This window comes from Xenopus laevis, chromosome 8S (assembly GCF_017654675.1).
Source record: "Xenopus laevis strain J_2021 chromosome 8S, Xenopus_laevis_v10.1, whole genome shotgun sequence".
Lineage (NCBI taxonomy): Eukaryota > Metazoa > Chordata > Amphibia > Anura > Pipidae > Xenopus > Xenopus laevis.
In genome coordinates this window covers 63,021-81,702 of record NC_054386.1, presented here as the reverse complement: position 1 = coordinate 81,702, position 18,682 = coordinate 63,021, and the positions used below count along the sequence as shown (strand labels likewise).

Genomic DNA, 18,682 nt, shown 5'->3' with positions numbered 1-18,682 from the left:
CTCAGCGTATCACCTATGGCTGCAGGCAGCTCCTGCTTGCCTGAATATCCTGTTGCACCTAATTGGCAGCTCAGCGTGCCCTGAAGGTGATGATAATGAAAAATAACAAAGAAATAAAAATAAAAATAAAAAAAAAAAAAATTACTGTCCTTTCCTCCAAGGCAGGACAAAAAACTGGGGAAGGATTCGTGGAGCCAGCCTATATATAGAGGAGGAGGAGGAGCCAGGAGTCAACAAGTTTATTCTGTCCTGCCTCCAGAGGTGAAGGATGACAAATCCCACTACGTCTGCACTGACAGGAGGGCCGACTAGAGAAATTCCCCCCCACCACCTCCTTTTATGGCACAAGCTCAGTCAATTTGGGGTGGACTTGTGTAGAAAAAGGTGCAGACAGTGTGAACTTAAAAATGGAAGTGTATTATTTACACAAACATCCATGATCCACAGATTGAAAGGAACCAGAATGACTCCAACAAGCTATTTCCCAAAATCTCTTATCCAGAGTGTAATGCACCCCCTCTCCCTCCCAATATCACATTGGAAATTGGTAGATTCTGGGACTCAAGTCATTGTGCTTTCCATAGTGGGGAGGTGTAGATTCTCAGCCTTTCATATCAAGTCTCTGAATACATCACTTCATGAGTTCCTTTCAATCTGAGGTATTGGGTATCTGGCAGCTTGTGCTAGTAACCTTTTGCCCTTTAATGGCTCGTCAGTGAGTTACAGCACTCATGTATCATGCCTCCATTCCACTATATAGAGAGCAACATTACCATAGAACCAGAATGTTTGCCATTTGGCTGACTGCCACCATGAATAACAGTTATATGTTCTTGTGCCACTGTATCCACCTTTGCACTCTATCCAGGGTAAGTGGCCAGAGCCATTGTGTTCAAACCCACCAACAAAGTCCTACAAGAGTAATTTCCTAGCACCAATAAATGGACAAGACACCAAATAATGTCCAAAAAACTTTATTGGGAGAACAAGCTCTGCCAGAAATAGAAACTAAACAGCATGAATTGCTCTCCATTTGTCCAGGGGGCCACTATTGGGGATGTACTTGACCCCACAGCCGTCAGGGATCAGCCGCTTCTCTGCAAGCATAGACTCAAAGTTGTCCGCGTTGAACTTGGTAAAACCAAATTTCTTGGAGATGTGAATCTGAGAACGAAAGGGATAAATGAACACAAGAAACCAATGCTTATTCACAAGTGCCATTGCATTGCAAGGTCATACAGAGCCTCAGGCAAAGCAATCAAGGTGACAGCCCCTGAAACAACATTGCAGTACGCTAGTATAACTCAGACTGTCAGGAGGACAAATACCTTATGAGACCCAAACAAAATAAAGTGCCCCCAAACCCTGTCCACATGAGTAAAACAAGCACAAGCAGTTTACCTTCTGGCGCCCAGGGAACTTAAACTTAGCTCTGCGCAGAGCTTCGATCACATGCTCCTTATTTTGGGTCTTGGTGCGGATAGACATGATCACTTGGCCAATGTTGACACGTGCCACTGTGCCCTGGGGTTTGCCAAAGGCACCACGCATTCCAGTCTGAAGTCTGAAACCAGAAAAGAATCAGCTGATGCAGTCGGCTAACAGACAACCTAGGTGCCATATAAAGGGGTGTCCCCAAGGTCCCTTAGAGCACTTTGTACTGAGAGCAAAGCACATACACAACCAAGGGAGATACTGTGCGCAGCCATTGCACGCCACATTCTGATGGAAACAAAACCTGGTCGGCTTATTTGACTGCAGATCACTTCACATACCAGAACCCCCTACAATTGTTCTCTGCCTGGTCTTAAATTGATCTAGGGTTTGTGAATCTAGGGATCTGTAAGTACTAGCTGCACTACTCCCCCAATGCTATAACCCTATTCTATACCTGTCAGCACCGGCACATGATAACATCTTGTTGATTCTGATGACATGGAAAGGGTGCAGACGAACCCTGATGTGGAAGCCATCCTTGCCACAGCTCTTCACCATGTACTTGTTGGCACAGATACGGGCAGCTTCCAGAGCTGGAACAGAAAGATACAATGCTGTACAGATAAAAAACATAACATTCCAGGTGCATGCCCCAGAGCTGACAGCTTAGGAAACAAAATGTCAAGCAGTGGAACACTGCTCTGTAGAAAATGCAGTAAAAATGCCCTTACACATAATGTGCTTTAAAGTGGCCACAACCATATGCCCAGAAGTTCCAGTGCAGCAGCCTGCTTTTCAGAGACTACCTATTTACAGTTACAAGAATGACACCCCTATAAATGACAGCTGCAAGCAGACTTGCAACACCTATTCGGGTATTAAAGAGCATATAAAGGCAAAAAAATAATCCCTATTTTTACCCTCTAATGAAAAAGAAACCCATCTACAATATACTTTAATTAAAAAAAAATTACTGTTTTTATAAGAAACCTGACTGTTTGCAGTGAAATTCTCTCTTCATTTACTGCTGTGGATATGAACTGTCAGACGGTCCCTAACTGCTCTGCAGGGAAACAATCATACTTATGAACAGCAGGGGGAGCCCCCACCATACTTCCCAGCCATGCAGAACTCAAGCAGCTTTGTTTGTTTCCCTGTAGAGCAGTCGGCAACTGTGTAGAGATTAGTATTGGATTTTATTTTTGGCTTTACATCCCCTTTATGGTTTCCAACTCCAGCTGCAGGGACAAAGATCATACATGATCACTTGCCCTGGGGCTTGCCAAAGGCACAACGCATTCCGGTCTAAAGTCTGAAACCAGAAAAGAATCAGCTGATTCAGTCGACTAACAGACAACATAGGTGCCATATACAGGGGTGTCCCCAAGGTCCCTTAGAGCACTTTGTACTGAGAGCAAAGCACATACACAACCAAGGGAGTTACTGTGCGCAGCCATTGCACGCCACATTCTGATGGAAACAAAACCTGGTCGGCTTATTTGACTGCAGATCACTTCACATCCCAGAACCCACTGCAATTGTTCTATGCCTGGTCTAACATGAATTTAGGGTTTGAGGATCTGTAAGTACTAGTTGCACTACTCCCCCAACGCTGTAACCCTATTCTAAACCTGTCAGAAATAAAACAAGACACTAGGAGAGACAATTAAGCAAAACAAACACCCCTGTAAAAATAAATAAATTAAAAAAAAAAAAGAATGCACAGCAAGGGGTTATCACAGATAACGGAAAAGCTCTAGTATACAAAGGGATTATTCCGAACGTATTATCTACGGTCTATCCTGTGCCTTTTCTTTTAACCATGGCTACATAGCAGATTTTTATATAAACTATAGTAGTGCTTATGTTATTTACTGTGTATCCTGTGCTTGAATGCCCACCCCCATGGCTACACAGCAGCTTGTTTATATAAACTATAGTAGTACTTATGTTATCTACTGTGTATCCTGTGCTTGAATGGCTGCCCCCATGGCTACACTAGCTTGTTTATATAAACTATAGTAGTACTTATCTGTTATCTACTGTGTATCCGGTGCTTGAATGCCCACCCCCATGGCTACATAGCAGCTTGTTTATATAAACTATAGCAGAGTTTCTGAAGCAAACAAATGAGTTGTATCAGTGCAGCACAACACTACATTACTCTTAATTTTGTTGTGTAACTGTTCCTTTAATAACAATCAGATTTAGCTACTTCATATCTGGTACTATGTATGAAGGAGTAACCCAAGCACATGCCAGGTAATTGGCAGACTGGTGGGAGGGATTAACCAGTGCTCAGCCATACCTTCTGAAGACAGCTGTTCATATTCATCAGATACCATGTGACCACACAATGGGAACTCATCCACCTTTGCCTTCTTGCGCCCCAAATCAAAGATACGAATCTTGGGATCTACAGGGAGAAGCTTCATTAGCAAGACAGAGCAGCAATACCAGATTTTACTTGTTAGACATTTTTCCTTCATAGGGCTTTATCAACTAAACATGCAAAAGCTTACATAGCAGTTGTGGTGTTGCTTATGTGCCCAGAACATTCCTTCTCTGTATATTTGTATTTATACATATGGGAGGAGGTGCCATATTGATTCCATTTAACAGTGCAGTATGAGGGTATAGCTTATTGTGTGCCCAGAACATTCCTTCTCTGTATATTTGTATTTATACATATGGGAGGAGGTGCCATATTGATTCCATTTAACAGTGCAGTATGAGGGTATAGCTTATCGAGTGCCCAGAAGATTCCTAGTACCCCAACATGCTATAGTTGTGTAATATGAAAGATGGGGGTGGGGGAGTAAGAAGTGGCAGTGAAATAAGGGGCATAAAGTAGGATCAGGAGGTACCCAGTGTGTATGGGGCAGGCTTAGGGGAGCGCAAGCCATCGGTTGGGGCAGCGACTGAACAGGGAAGAATAAACAGATTACACAGAGAGTGAGCCCAGGCCTGGGGAAACTGGTAAATCAAAGGTTAAAACAATGGCTGGGCCTCATATTAGGCAGTGGGAGTCAAGCCACTAAGTGTATGGGGGCCATTTATACCTATGGGGCACAATTTGGCAGTATAACCCGAATACACGGCCTCCGACTCACTCATTGGGACTCAAGCTCACTTACCTGGGACCCCTCTGCAGAAGCGGGATTTGGGGTAGGGCTTGTTCTTGCAGTATCTGTAACTGAACAGAGCAGGGAAGAGTTAATAAGGAACGTACCAGTGTGTGGGAGGGGACAGCAAAAACCAACTCTGCGGGGGGCTGCAGTGAGGGAGATGCAGCGCAGTGCGGAGAATTATGCCCCAAAACCGGCTGGGTATAATGGGCTCATCCATGTACAGGGACGGGGGTTTAGATAGGACAGACGGTCAATATAACCACGGACAGATTCCACAGGGAACCCGCACACGTGACAGGGCGGACACACAGGCCTCATAAGTCAAGTGACATCCAGATCCCCGGGAGGTCGGTACACACCAGCGGGCAGGTCGGCGGCCCATGATTGCGGATGCACCTGGAGAAAAACCAAAGACGGAGAGAGTATGAGCGCGGGACCAGGCAAGAAGGAACGAGCCGATTAGACTGAGCCGCCATTTCACTCACCTCGCCAACACCAGAAAGAGATTTAGCGCGCCTGCGCACAGCTTCTTATATCGACTCCGCCCCCATCCACGCGCATACGTATTCCGCAAAACCGAGTAATGAAGTACATCCTGCGTTGAGCAAATGTCATTTCCTCCTAGTGCGACTAGACGTAAGTTATTCGTTGGAGACTTAAGTCGGGATGAAGGGAGGCGGTCTCGCATCAGGGCCACGCTTCTCATTTTTCCATTTGTTTGGGCTGGTGCCGCAGTGTGGGGTGGGATACCGCGAGGGAAAGAAAGGGAATCTCAGGGGCGCAGCTACTGGGCGAGTAGTAGAGAAGAGCGGAGTCACGTGAGCGGAAGGGAACACTGGGAGGAAAGGGTTGCGTCTAGATCCAAGTTGCTAATGGTACAGAGGATCTTTACAGATTAGGAAATAGATCTTTCACTATAGTTGGGCTAAATCCTAGTGGGAAAAGGTACAGTAATAGAAAGTAGACAATCCAGTCAGACATAGCTCGTTCCAAGTTGCTAATGGAACAATTTTCTAGTTGGAAAATGAATAGAAACTAGACAATATAGTGCATGTAAAATACATCCCACTTATTTTTAGGGTTTGGAAGGATTTGTGGGTATGATTTAGCTCATTGATTTTAAAGGTATACTCTCCCTTTCACTCTGTATAGTATATCATGGTTCTTACAGGATAATGTCAGCAACTGGGATTTAGTGTATTTTACACAGAGTCTATTTCCTAGTGGGAAACACAATATGATATGCTCTTAGTGGGTTCTCTGCTTAGTTCTACTGGTATATTGTAAGACACTAGAATCTAGTGTATTTTGTATGTTGCTTACACACATCTTTGCTTAGCAGGGATATTATCCACTAGGTTCTACTCACGAAGCTTTAATGGCGGAACTCACCCGGACCAATATGCCGTCCTGCTCGATCGCTGCTCTCGCGATATGCCCGTCACTCCTCGCCGGCTACTACATCAAAGCCACGAACTGCTACCAAGGCGCAGATCAAGAATACCAGGAATCCGGCACCGTTAACATCAACGTTTGGCTTTATTCACGCATAGGAGGGATAACAGTGGAGGGTGTTATCCTTCCTATGCGTGAATAAAGCCGAACTGTGCCAGATTCCTGGTATTCTTGATCTGCGCCTTGGTAGCGGTTCATGGCTTTGATATTATCCACTAGGGTCTAGTGTTTTCTAAATGAAGCGTCTATTTCCTAGTTGCTTACATACATCTTTGCTTACCAGGGATATTATCCACTAGGATCTAGTGTTTTTAGTATGAGTATTTTACTTTAGTGTTTACGTAAATCCCACCTGGAATACTTGCAGATATTTTGGAACATGCAACGCCCCACAGGTGGAATAAGCAGCCACAACAGGCAAGTTCATCTGACTTTTACCTATAGATTGAGGATTATGGGAATCATTTCGGTGTGTTTTCCTTATGTGAAGAACATCTGTTCTAGACAAAACTGCTTTGTATAAATGGCACAATTGGCTATGGTTTTTTTTATCCACTTTAGCTCCAACAATGGCCAAAACTGCTCAAAAGAAAAAAAAGTACAGAAACCCGGTTTGCTCCATAAAGTCCTGCCAGTGTTAACCCTATATAAAATAATGTCACACGACCTATCCCCTTAGTGTGTGATGACTAGTGCAGAGCAACATTTTTGTGCAGATCACTAATAATCTCTTTCTTCTACAGAAAATTACGGTCATTCATCGCCTGTATTTATGGCTACTTAGGGCCCAAGAAACGGGTGCCTATTCCAGCCTGCGTCGTTCAAAAAGTCTGCAGCTCTTATCCAGACCCCAAAGGCCGTTACAGAGGATTTCTACAGGCATTTGACTATAATACTTTTGATATGGCTTTGGACTGATGCCTTTTGTGGTTGTTTATTTTTCATTGATGTTTGAACTTGTAGTATTTATTAATCTTTATGATTTTTTTCAATAAAAAACATACAAACATTAGTTCTTTGTTCTTCTTGACACAGTGGACATAGATACACACAAGTATTTCTAACACAAGTTTCCTAAAATGCAGTTGAGAACATAGGGGTCTATATTTTATCATACAGTTTTTTTACAACAGGGGGTGCTTAGATCTTTACAAGACAGGTTTCATAAAGTACACTGGAACACATTACAAACATCACTTAGCAACAATTACAATTCACAAGTACTGTTCATTTACCATTAACGGCAGAGGTTGGGGGGGGCAGCTATTACTATAAGTACACAGAGCGTTGTGGGGGGGTCAGCTGCTACTATAAGTGCACAGAGCGTTGTGGGGGGTCAGCTGTTACTATAAGTGCACAGAGCGTTGGGGGGGTCAGCTGCTACTATAAGTGCACAGAGCGTTGGGGGGGTCAGCTGTTACTATAAGTGCACAGAGCATTGGGGGGGCAGCTGCTACTATAAGTGCTTTGGGCTACAGGGTCTGCTAATTTTATTAGTGCATACAGCTGGCATATACAGGGTCAGGGGTCTACATTTTATCATACAGTTTTTTCACAACAGGGGGTACTTAGATCGTTACAAGACAGGTTTCATAAAGTACACTGGAACACATTACAAAAATCGCTTAGCAACAATTACAATTCACAAGTACTGTTACATGTTACACTATAACATGCACTTTGTCAGATGTTATTACCATGTCTACATGCATCAGTTTTGAAATCTTGACAAATGATGCTGAACAGTCAAACTTTTATCTGGTCTCTCTTCTGTTGCAATGTTGTCCGGCATGGTGCTGTTTCTGGGATCCCAACTATGGGTCAATTTGTCCTCCAGTAATCTGAGCACATCCACCAACATTGGAAATACATGTGCATTGGTTGTGGGCTCATATAGTGCTTTAGCAACCCATTTCTTTTTGAATTTGGGAAACACAAGGCTATGTCAAAGTGAGCCAACAGGGTCCCCTCCCTCACTGGGCAATCGGACACGAGCTTGCGGTCTATGCACATTTGCATTATGGGCTAGAGCTGCAAGCTTCGTGCGGGCCTCCATTCCATCCTTTTTAAAATGGATTCTTTTAGGCCGGTACTTTAGGGAAAAGCTGTTATATACTTCCAATGCTCCAGTGTGGCGAAATTTTGTCATGTGCTCAAAGTCCTTTGTCATTTTCTTTGACAGGACTACTTCAGCCAGGGATAAATAGGCTTGAGAGTCTTTTTCTATCCATGGTCGCAGACTTCGCTCCTCATCTGTGTATTCTTTATTTGTGCATGCATGGTACATTTTTCCATGATCCCATTCATGCTGATCTGTTATGTGCAGAACAACCGATTGTCACCTTTCGCGCATCATACATAAGTCACCATTACATTTGCTGGAGGACCACCACAGATGGTTTGTTATTGCTGGGATCCATTCAGTTATTGCAGAACAGTATCTCTTTCTGCTTGCAGCAACCAAGCGTTTCTTTAAACTCTTGGCATAGTGCCTCATATCAAACGCATGTGTGATGCCTTTGCCTTTGTACTTGTCACGCATTATTTTTATAATTCCTGAATGACGGTCTGTTGCTATTGCAGTAACTTTATATGATTGAGCCAATAACCTGTTCAAGCACCTTGTGAATGCAAGTTTTTCCATAGCTGGAGAAGTCTTGGCTTCTATTACCTGAACAACCTCGAAGTCCACTATTCTCTTTATGTCCACTTCCATAAAACTGTACACACAATACTTGGCACTGTAACCAGGGCTGTCACATTGTCCATCACCAGCAAGGCACAACTCTATGCCACTGAATGTGTCATGTAGTCTTCTTTGTTCTTGCTGCCAGTGTACATCAATAACTAGAAAAAGTAACTCACGCTGGTATCTGTAGTATGTATTATGGGATATGAATCCAAGCCCCAATAAATCAAACATTTCTCTGACTTTAAAAATTGCAGCCACTGTATAATATTGCAGCTGAACTTAAAACATTTTCAACTGAAATTCTTCCGATGCAAGGTTGACTTTTCCAAAATGTGTAGGTGTGTCCATTCAGGCAAACGACTGACACTGAAACAAATGTGCCTTGTGTATGTTTTTTAATTTCTATGAACGGAGCATTGCAAATATCTTGATTGTTGCACACAAAACTGCAGGTTATCTTTCTTATCAAAGAATCAAGACAAGACTCAAAAACAATACATTTCCGTTCTTTCACAAAGCTCTGCTTGTCTTCTTCAATAACAGTCTATGTGTCAGTTACTGAAAATTCATTACACTCATCTGTGTCTGGAACATAGTCTGGGTCAGAAGCTGTGGAGCACTTTGATGTTACTGTACAACTTAGGTCTTCATGTACAGAGCTGTGAAGGTTTGGTGACATTGCAGTGTCATGCAAGGAGCCAACATTCACTAATGGCTGTGAATTTCTAAACCTTTTCATTGGGGTTGATTGTAGTATTCTTGGACGTGTGTCATAGATATGATCATGTTCAACCTTCCACTCCTCTCCTTCAGCAGACCCCCCCCCCATTGTATTCTATAATAGTAGTGGCTGACCACAGCCGGGTGAAATACATCAATTCGAATGAATGCCTATCACACAAATGGTACCATAATAACAGACCTCAGATCAATGGGGACCCAAAATTGATGCAGCGTTGAATGTCAAAGGAACTCTGGAAACCAGGAAGATGCAACCATTTCGATCTGTGAAGATGATCCAAGTAACGTGTTCCAGAAGAAGCGATCCAATCCCTGTGAGCTGCAATGCAGAAACTTATTTAGAACATTTTATCGATATATATACCACAAATTGTGTAAAGAACAGTTATCAGTTATAGACCAGGTGCCCCCCCTCCCAATGTATCCAATAATAGTAGAAGTGAAGCGATCCAAGTTGAAGTCAGGAAGATGCAACAGATTCGATCTGTGAAGACGATCCAAGCAAAGTGATCTAGATCTAGAGCGATCCAGATGAAGTATCCCTATAAGCGCAACATAGAAAATTATTTATAAAATGTTTCATTTATAAAATGTGTAAAGAACAAACAGACCCCAGACCAGGTATCCCCCCTGCTATATGTACCAATAATAAAATCAGACCCCAGACCAGGTATCCCCCCTGCCATATGTACTAATAATAAAATCAGACCCCAGACCAGGTATCCCCCCCTGCTTTATGTACCAATAATAAAATTAGACCCCAGACCAGGTATTTCCCCCCCCGCTTTCTGTGGAACCAAAATAACAGACCTCAGATCAGGAGTGACCCAAAAGTGAAGCAGAGATCCTGTCCTGCGTGAAGATTCAGCGTTCCTGTCAGCAGCGTGTTCCTGTCAGCAGTGAAGAGAGAGCAGCCAAAAGAAGCGTCCGTTCCCTTGGAGATGCAGCTGGGAAATGAAGCCACACTACCGACGCCATCCTGAAGACTCGGTTGTTACGTGACGTCACTTCCGGAAGTGACGTCACGAAACAGGCAGTCGGGAGAGCCACAGCAGCGCGCATGTACAGAAGAAGAAGGAGAACAAGGAAGAAGATGGCGGAGACCCCTTGGATGCTGTGGGACAGTGCCGGTTTGAGATTTCTCCAACCTCTTACCCAAACAGCAGGAAAGAGCAGCATATTGTAGGTAGGAGAAGGAAACCCCCTGGGCACAAAACCCCTCCCCCCTGTGTTGCCCCCCCTCCCTCCCCCCTGGCCTACTTGTCCCCCTGGGCAAATGCCCCTAACTTGTTACTCACCCCTCTGCACAGGTCCTGTCCACGGAGTTCACAGTCGCCATCTTCTCCCATGTGCGTCTTCTTCCTGCTTTGACCGGCGTCTTCTGGCACATGCGCAGTAGGAAAATTTAAGCAGGAAGAAGACGCGCGTGGGAGAAGATGGCGACTGTGAACTCCGTGGACAGGACCTGCGCAGAGGGGTGAGTAACAAGTTAGGGGCATTTGCCCAGGGGGACAGGTAGGCCAGGGGGGAGGAGGGAGGGGGGCAACACAGGGGAGGGGGGAGTTTTTGGGTTTTGCGCCCAGGGGGGTTTCCTTCTCCTTTAAATAATTAAAAATTGTGTTACTGGTCCTTTAAGGATGGCTTGTTTCACCTGCATGGAGAGCTCCTTTGACTGCATGTTGTCTGTTCACAGCAAAATCTTCCACATACAAGCACCCACCTCAAATCAACTCCAGGGCTTTTATCTGCTTCATTGATAATGACATAACCAAGGAATTGCTCCACCTGCCCATCAATCCTTTGACTCAATTCTCCAATTACTTTGAGCCCCTGAAATGAAGTGATTGTGTTAAAAAAGGCTTTAGTTCCTCACATTTTTCTCAATCTTTTTGTTCCACCCACTGAATTAAAGCTGAAAGTCTGCAGTTCAACTGCATCTGAGTTGTTTCATTTAAAATTCGTTGTGGTCATGTACAGAACCAACATTAGAGAAAAGTTGTCTCTGTCCAAAGATTTATGGGCCTAACTGTAGATTGCACATGTGATCTCTCAGGGCCCCATGTTCTCTGCTCATTGCCTAGGGGCGGGGAGTGGAGGAGTGGCCTTAAAAGCCACAGAACATGGAATCTACGTTCTGTGACACTTCGGTGCCTTTATTCACAGAACATAGATTCTATGTTCTGTGGCATTTAAAGGGTTAAGTCATAAACTAAACTAATGATAAACAGCAGACTGACATTGCACAAATGCATTACAAGCACACGCACTCGTCACACCTCACATACTTTACACAGCACCTCATTACACACCCTGCACAAAGGTTATGACCCTAAAGCAGGGATCCCCAACCTTTAGAACCCGTGAGCAACATTCAGAAGTAAAAGGAGTTGGGGAGCAACACTAGCATGAAAAATGTTCCTGGGGTGCCAAATAAGGGCTGTGATTGGCCATTTGGTGGCCCCTGTGTGGATTGTCAATCTACATTGAGGCTTAGTTTGGCAGTACACCTGGTTTTTATCCAACCAAAACTTGCCCCCAAGCCTGGAATTCAAAAATAAGCACCTGCTTTGAGGCCACTGGGAGCAACATCCAAGGGGTTGGAGAGCAACATGTTGCTCGCGAGCTACTGGTTGGGGATCACTGCCCTAAAGGATGACCCCACAGCATCCAGAGAAACAGTGACCACTGCACCCCAAGCAATGAGTCACACTGAAACCCACCCAGTATCCAGAGACTCTGTAACACCCACAAAGGCGTATGGCGTTATGCTCCCCGAGAACTGCTCACATTGCAAATCTCCTAGTTGCTCACCAGGAGCAAACAGTCCTCAGTGCTGATAAAGACAGAGGAAGGGTGTCCGTGTGTGCACAGGAAAGGGGCAGACCGGAATGTCCGTGGCCGGCCTAGGGCTGCCATACATACAAATCCGGCCCTGGTAACCCCCCACAACACATGCATTGAGATGCTCAGTAACATCCAGAGGCACAATGACCCCTCCCCACAAACATTCAGAGGCACAGTGAACCCCCCACATACAAAAATCCAGAGGCACAGCGACTCCCCCCACGAGAAAAGGCACAGTAAACCCCACTCCACGAGCATCCAGAGGCACAGGGACCCCCAAACCACACAAAGATTGAGAGGCACAGTGACCCCCCCACATACAAAAATCCAGAGGCACAGTGACCCCCACATACAAAAATCCAGAGGCACAGTGACCCCCCACATACAAAAATCCAGAGGCACAGTGACCCCCCACAAAAATCCAGAAGCACAGTGACCCCCCCACATAGAAACATCCAGAAGCACAGTGAACCCCCCTCCCCCCACAAAAATCCAGAGGCACAGTGACCCCCCCACAAAAATCCAGAACAGTGACCCCCCACAAAAATCCAGAACATTGACCCCCCACATACAAAAATCCAGAGGCACAGTGACCCCCACAAAAATCCAGAAGCACAGTGACCCCCCCACATACAAAAATCCAGAGGCACAGTGACCCCCACAAAAATCCAGAGGCAAAGTGACCCCCCCACATACAAAACATCCAGAGGCACAGTGACCCCCCCACAAAAATACAGAGGCACAGTGACCCCCCACATAGAAACATCCAGAGGCACAGTGACCCCCCATACAAAAATCCAGAAGCACAGTGACCCCCCACATAGAAACCATCCAGAGGCACAGTGACCCCCCACAAAAATCCAGAGGCACAGTGACCCCCCATACAAAAATCGAGAAGCACAGTGACCCCCACATACAAAAATCCAGAGGCACAGTGACCCCCCACAAAAATCCAGAAGCACAGTGACCCCCCCACATAGAAACATCCAGAAGCACAGTGACCCCCCCTCCCCCCACAAAAATCCAGAGGCACAGTGACCCCCAACAAAAATCCAGAACAGTGACCCCCCACAAAAATCCAGAACATTGACCCCCCCACATACAAAAATCCAGAGGCACAGTGACCCCCCACAAAAATCCAGAAGCACAGTGACCCCCCCACATACAAAAATCCAGAGGCACAGTGACCCCCACAAAAATCCAGAGGCAAAGTGACCCCCCCACATACAAAACATCCAGAGGCACAGTGACCCCCCCACAAAAATCCAGAGGCACAGTGACCCCCCCCCCACATAGAAACATCCAGAGGCACAGTGACCCCCCCATACAAAAATCCAGAAGCACAGTGACCCCCCACATAGAAACCATCCAGAGGCACAGTGACCCCCCACAAAAATCCAGAGGCACAGTGACCCCCCATACAAAATCGAGAAGCACAGTGACCCCCCCACATACAAAAATCCAGAGGCACAGTGACCCCCACAAAAATCCAGAGGCAAAGTGACCCCCCTACATACAAAACATCCAGAGGCATAGTGACCCCCCCACAAAAATCCAGAGGCACAGTGACCCCCCACATATAAACATCCAGAGGCACAGTGACCCCCCCATACAAAAATCCAGAAGCACAGTGACCCCCCCACATAGAAACCATCCAGAGGCACAGTGACCCCCCCACAAAAATCCAGAGGCACAGTGACCCCCCATACAAAAATCGAGAAGCACAGTGACCCCCCCACATACAAAAATCCAGAGGCACAGTGACCCCCCCACAAAAATCCAGAGGCACAGTGACCCCCCATACAAAAATTCAGAAGCACAGTGACCCCCCCCACATACAAAACATCCAGAGGCACAGTGACCCCCCCACATAGAAACATCCAGACGCACAGTGACCCCCCCAAAAATCCAGAAGAACAGTGACCCCCCCACATACAAAAATCCAGAGGCACAGTGACCCCCCACGAAAATCCAGAGGCACAGTGACCCTCCACATACAAAACATCCAGAGGCACAGTGACCCCCCCAACATAGAAACATCCAGAGGCACAGTGACCCCCCATACAAAAATCCAGAAGCACAGTGACCCCCCCCACATAGAAACATCCAGAGGCGCAGTGACCCCCCCCACACATACAAACCATCCAGAGGCACAGTGACCCCCCCCCACAAAAATCCAGAGGCACAGTGACCCCCATACAAAAATCGAGAAGCACAGTGACCCCCCCACATACAAAAATCCAGAGGCACAGTGCCCCCCCCACAAAAATTGAAACCTTCAACCCACCTACGAATCTGCAACCCCGAGAATTAAGTTGCAGGTCCTATGAAGACGCAGCCTGTCACAATCGAAGGGATTTCGCATATTTGAATATACCGCTCCACTACAGCTCGGTCACATGGTAGGATCACATGCTCGAGTAATGTCACGTGACGGTGACGTCACCGGGCCCATTTTCAACTTGGAACTAGCAGCTACCGTGAGGAAAGTGGCGGGGCAACAGAAGGGCTTTGGCTTTAGTGCGAATGTCGTCTGACGTGTGACTGTATCTGATACCCGGCAAGTGCGCATTGAGCAGAGCGGGTAACTGAGACTTTGTAAGGAAAGGAAGAAAAACCACAAGTGGGGCTGCTGAAAGAGTTGCATAGAAAATATATTTTACTAATAAATCGCCCACAATTTCACTTTGCAACAAGTAAAATGCTTTGTTCTCATTGGGGAAGTGAATCTGGGGGCAGGGCATGCTCATTGGAGGGAAAGTGGGAATGTACCATGGTGGGGGTTCAGGGTGATGGTAAAAGCCGTTCAGGCGCCGAACATTTGGTTGAGGTGGGGGTTTTGTTATAAGTGCATATTCTGTAAAGGAATATGGCTTAACCCTATATTGGGGGGGGATGAATGAAAAGTGCAATACTGTGAAGGGATGTGTAAGTAATACTTGGGTCAGAGTGGGTTAATACTGTTGGAGCTGTAAGGGATGTGGGGTAAAACTGTTGGGGCTGGTTTTAAGTCACAACACTCCACTGAAACTGCCCTGACTCGACTAACTAATGACCTTTTAACCGCTAAAGCCAACAATCATTTCTCACTACTAATACTGCTTGACCTCTCAGGTGCATTTGACACTGTAGATCACCCTCTCCTCCTCCAGTCCCTCCATTCGCTTGGCCTAAATGACACAACCCTGTCCTGGTTCTCTTCTTATATCTCCAATCGTTCCTTCAGTGTCTCCTACAATGGAGTAGCATCTTCTCCCCTACCTCTTTCTGTTGGAGTTCCTCAAGGCTCTGTCCTGGGACCATTACTATTCTCCCTCTACACTTCCTCCCTCGGCAAATTAATCAACTCGTATGGTTTCCACTACCATCTGTCAGACTTACCAAACCAGGCGGAACCACGGATGAGGAGGAGCTGGAAACTGGCGTGGTAAGAAGGCAACCCTTACGGCTCCCCCACTAATACACCCTTGGCTGGGAACTAGGGAGACCAATGGGGGTGTAGTATGGGAGCCTGTGGCTAGTGAAGTGTAAAGTCTTGTGCCTGGATGTACTGTGAGCGAAGATGCAGGATACAACAGTACATTGATAGAGATGCAGGATACAACAGTACGTTGATAATGGCACAGCGGTTTAGGTGTTAATGCCACAGGAGTTGGTATTTCCCAGCTAGCGAAGTGAAGACAGTAGTAGAATTGCCAGCGAGTAAGCAGGTTAGATTTGGTCAATTAAACACGACTTTAGTTATAGGCAGGCAGAGGTTTCAAAAGCAACAGTCAATCAAGGGTTAAACACAGACCGTAATCAGAGACAGGCAAGGGTTTGGCAACAGGAATCCAGTTCAGCGAGGCACCAAGGTTCAAGCAAAGGCGTAGTCAAACGAGAAGCAGAAGTCGGCAACAGGGAGTCAGAAGATCCAGCGAAGTTCCAAGGGTTGTCACAAAAGAGGAGTCGAAAGCAGTAGCAGGGTCAAAAACCAGTATTTCAAGTAGAATAATTCAAAAGCTTCTTAACAACAGCTTAGAGCGATGTCCGAGCACTGAGAGGAATTCGGAGCGGAAAGAAATACCAGCGCCAGCGTCAGACGCTGCGCATGTTTGGCGCGCTTGCGTCGGCGTCATTACATCGTGACGGACGCGCACCCGCGTCGACGCGCGTCCTCCATGATGACGCTGGAACGCACGCTGGAACGCACGGACTTGCGCAAACGGTAAGGGCCTGACATTGCCCCCCCCTTAGGAGCGGCCTCTGGACGTGAACTTGAGAGGGCTTGGCTGGAAATCTTCGATGGAAATCCTTTACAAGGTCAGCAGCATGAAGATGTGAAGCGGGTTCCCACGAATTTTCTTCTAGCCCATACCCTTTCCATTTAATTAGGTATTGAAGCTTCTTGCCTCTAACCCTGGAGTCCAGAATGGATTCAACTTTATATTCCTCGTGATCTGAAATGACAACAGGATCAGGAGCAAAAGATCTTCTCCCCACAAACTGGTTCAGAACCACAGGTTTTAGTAATGCTGTATGAAACACAGGGTGAACCTTCAAGGATTCTGGAAGAGCAAGTTTGAAAGCAACAGCATTAATTTTCTGAATGATCTTAAAAGGACCAATGAAACGTTGGGCCAGTTTCCTAGAGGGACAACTAATCTTGAGGTTATTAGTTGAAAGCCAAACCTTGTCCCCCACCTTAAATCCTGGATCCGGAGCTCTCTTCTTGTCAGCGAAGAATTTATAGTTTGACTGAGCCTTTTGCAGATTTTGGCGAATGGTCTCAATGTTAGATGAAAAAAACTGAAGTCTCTCTTGAGCCGCCGGAACTGAAACCGTCTGACAAATTCCGGGAATCATCGTTGGGTGAAACCCAAAATTGGCAAAAAAAGGAGACTGTTTGGTGGAGGAGTGTATGGAATTGTTGTAGGCAAATTCTGCTAGAGGAAGGAGTGAGAACCAATCATCCTGAAGAAAAGACGAAAAACATCGCAGGTATTGTTCCAGCGTCTGATTCGTCCTCTCTGTCTGTCCATTCGTTTGGGGATGATAACCAGAAGAAAAGGACAGGTCAATGCGTAAACCTTCACATAGTGCTCGCCAAAATCTTGATGTAAATTGCACCCCTCTATCTGAGACGATGTTCTTCGGAATTCCATGCAAGCGGACGATCTCTTGAATAAACGTCTTGGCCAATGCAGAAGCTGAAGGAATGCTAGAGAGAGGAACAAAATGAGCCATTTTGGACAGTCTATCAACGACTACAAATATAACAGAACAACCTTCAGAATGTGGAAGATCTGTGATAAAATCCATTGAAATTGAGCTCCAAAGACGATCTGGCACAGGTAGAGGATGAAGGAGACCTGAAGGTTTGGAGGAGATTCCTTTGCATCTAGCACAGATCTCACAGGAGCGTACAAATCTTGCACAATCGCTTCCCAACGTGGGCCACCAGAAATGACGTCGTGCCAAATCAAGAGTTTTACGAAACCCAGAATGTCCTGCAAGTGGAAGATCATGAACCAAACTTAAAGCTTCTACCCTGAGAGTCGATGGCACAAAAAGTCTGTTCTTGAAATAAAACAACCCATCTTGGGCTATTAATATCGGGTTACTGGGAATAGAATTCGGAGTACAACATTCTCTCACCCTTTGAAGAAAAGAATTCTGCAGTAAAAGAAAAAATTTTGGCTGAAGAACCGGGTCGGCTTCCAAAGACTGGGAGGACTCTTGCGAAAACATCCGAGACAGTGCATCAGCTTTAATGTTCTTTGATCCCGGACGATAAGTTATGTGGAGCTGAAAACGTGAAAAGAAAAGTGCCCAACGAGCTTGTCTAGGTCTGAGTCTTTTGGCGGAGCGTAAGTACTCTAAATTCTTATGGTCGGTAAGAACCAAAACTGGATGCGCCGCACCTTCCAGAAAGTGCCACCATTCTTCTAAGGCCCACTTGATCGATAATAATTCTCTTGTCGTTATATGGAAGAATAAATTTGGTCAAAATGAAATTCTTGCCAAAATTTCTTTATGTATTTAGGAACTCTCCTGTTTGGCTACCAAAAACTTTCTTTAAGTCTATAGACTCGATGATTTTGTCTTTTATATGGGCCAAGAAAACCCCGAGGATTAATAAGAAGGTCTTGCAAAGATCAACTACAGCAGGGGGTCTTGCTCTCCCAAACTTATATCAATACTTTCTAGCTGCTGTATTAGTTACAGTGCGCTGGTGGTTCGAATCAGATCAATACAATGCTGCGGTTACTTTGGAGGCTAACATCCTGGGCTCAAGGGAGGCATTAAGATTGCTGGTATATAGGGGAGGCGAGTTACATCAAGGAATTTCCTACTCTATGCTGACAACAATCAGAGCGTGGAGGGTAGCCCAAAGGCATCT

General features: G+C 45.7%; 1 protein-coding gene, 1 long non-coding RNA gene and 2 other non-coding genes across 6 annotated transcripts; 1 reads left to right on the top strand and 3 right to left on the bottom strand.

The window, feature by feature from the left end:
• Positions 1-958: 958 nt before the first annotated feature.
• rpl10.S (ribosomal protein L10 S homeolog) lies at positions 959-5,159 on the bottom strand. 2 transcript variants are annotated; one of them, XM_018231880.2, is made up of 7 exons: positions 5,054-5,159; positions 4,928-4,964; positions 4,575-4,633; positions 3,746-3,853; positions 1,892-2,030; positions 1,402-1,564; positions 959-1,164 (listed from the first exon to the last, which is right to left on the bottom strand). In XM_018231880.2, exons 2-7 carry the CDS (start codon positions 4,948-4,950, stop codon positions 1,009-1,011), a joined length of 648 nt encoding a protein of 215 aa, XP_018087369.1. In that variant the 5' UTR covers positions 4,951-4,964; positions 5,054-5,159; the 3' UTR covers positions 959-1,008.
• On the bottom strand, positions 1,628-1,761 carry LOC121397858. Its single transcript, XR_005963974.1, has one exon. It is a non-coding gene; the product is annotated as a small nucleolar RNA SNORA70 (small nucleolar RNA).
• On the bottom strand, positions 2,813-2,946 carry LOC121397857. Its single transcript, XR_005963973.1, has one exon. It is a non-coding gene; the product is annotated as a small nucleolar RNA SNORA70 (small nucleolar RNA).
• LOC121397601 lies at positions 5,067-7,035 on the top strand. Of its 2 annotated transcripts, none has more exons than XR_005963786.1 (2): positions 5,067-5,204; positions 6,767-7,035. It is a non-coding gene; the product is annotated as an uncharacterized LOC121397601 (long non-coding RNA). The 2 variants fall into 2 exon arrangements; XR_005963787.1 differs by lacking the exon at positions 5,067-5,204 and adding an exon at positions 5,377-5,513.
• Positions 7,036-18,682: the final 11,647 nt, after the last annotated feature.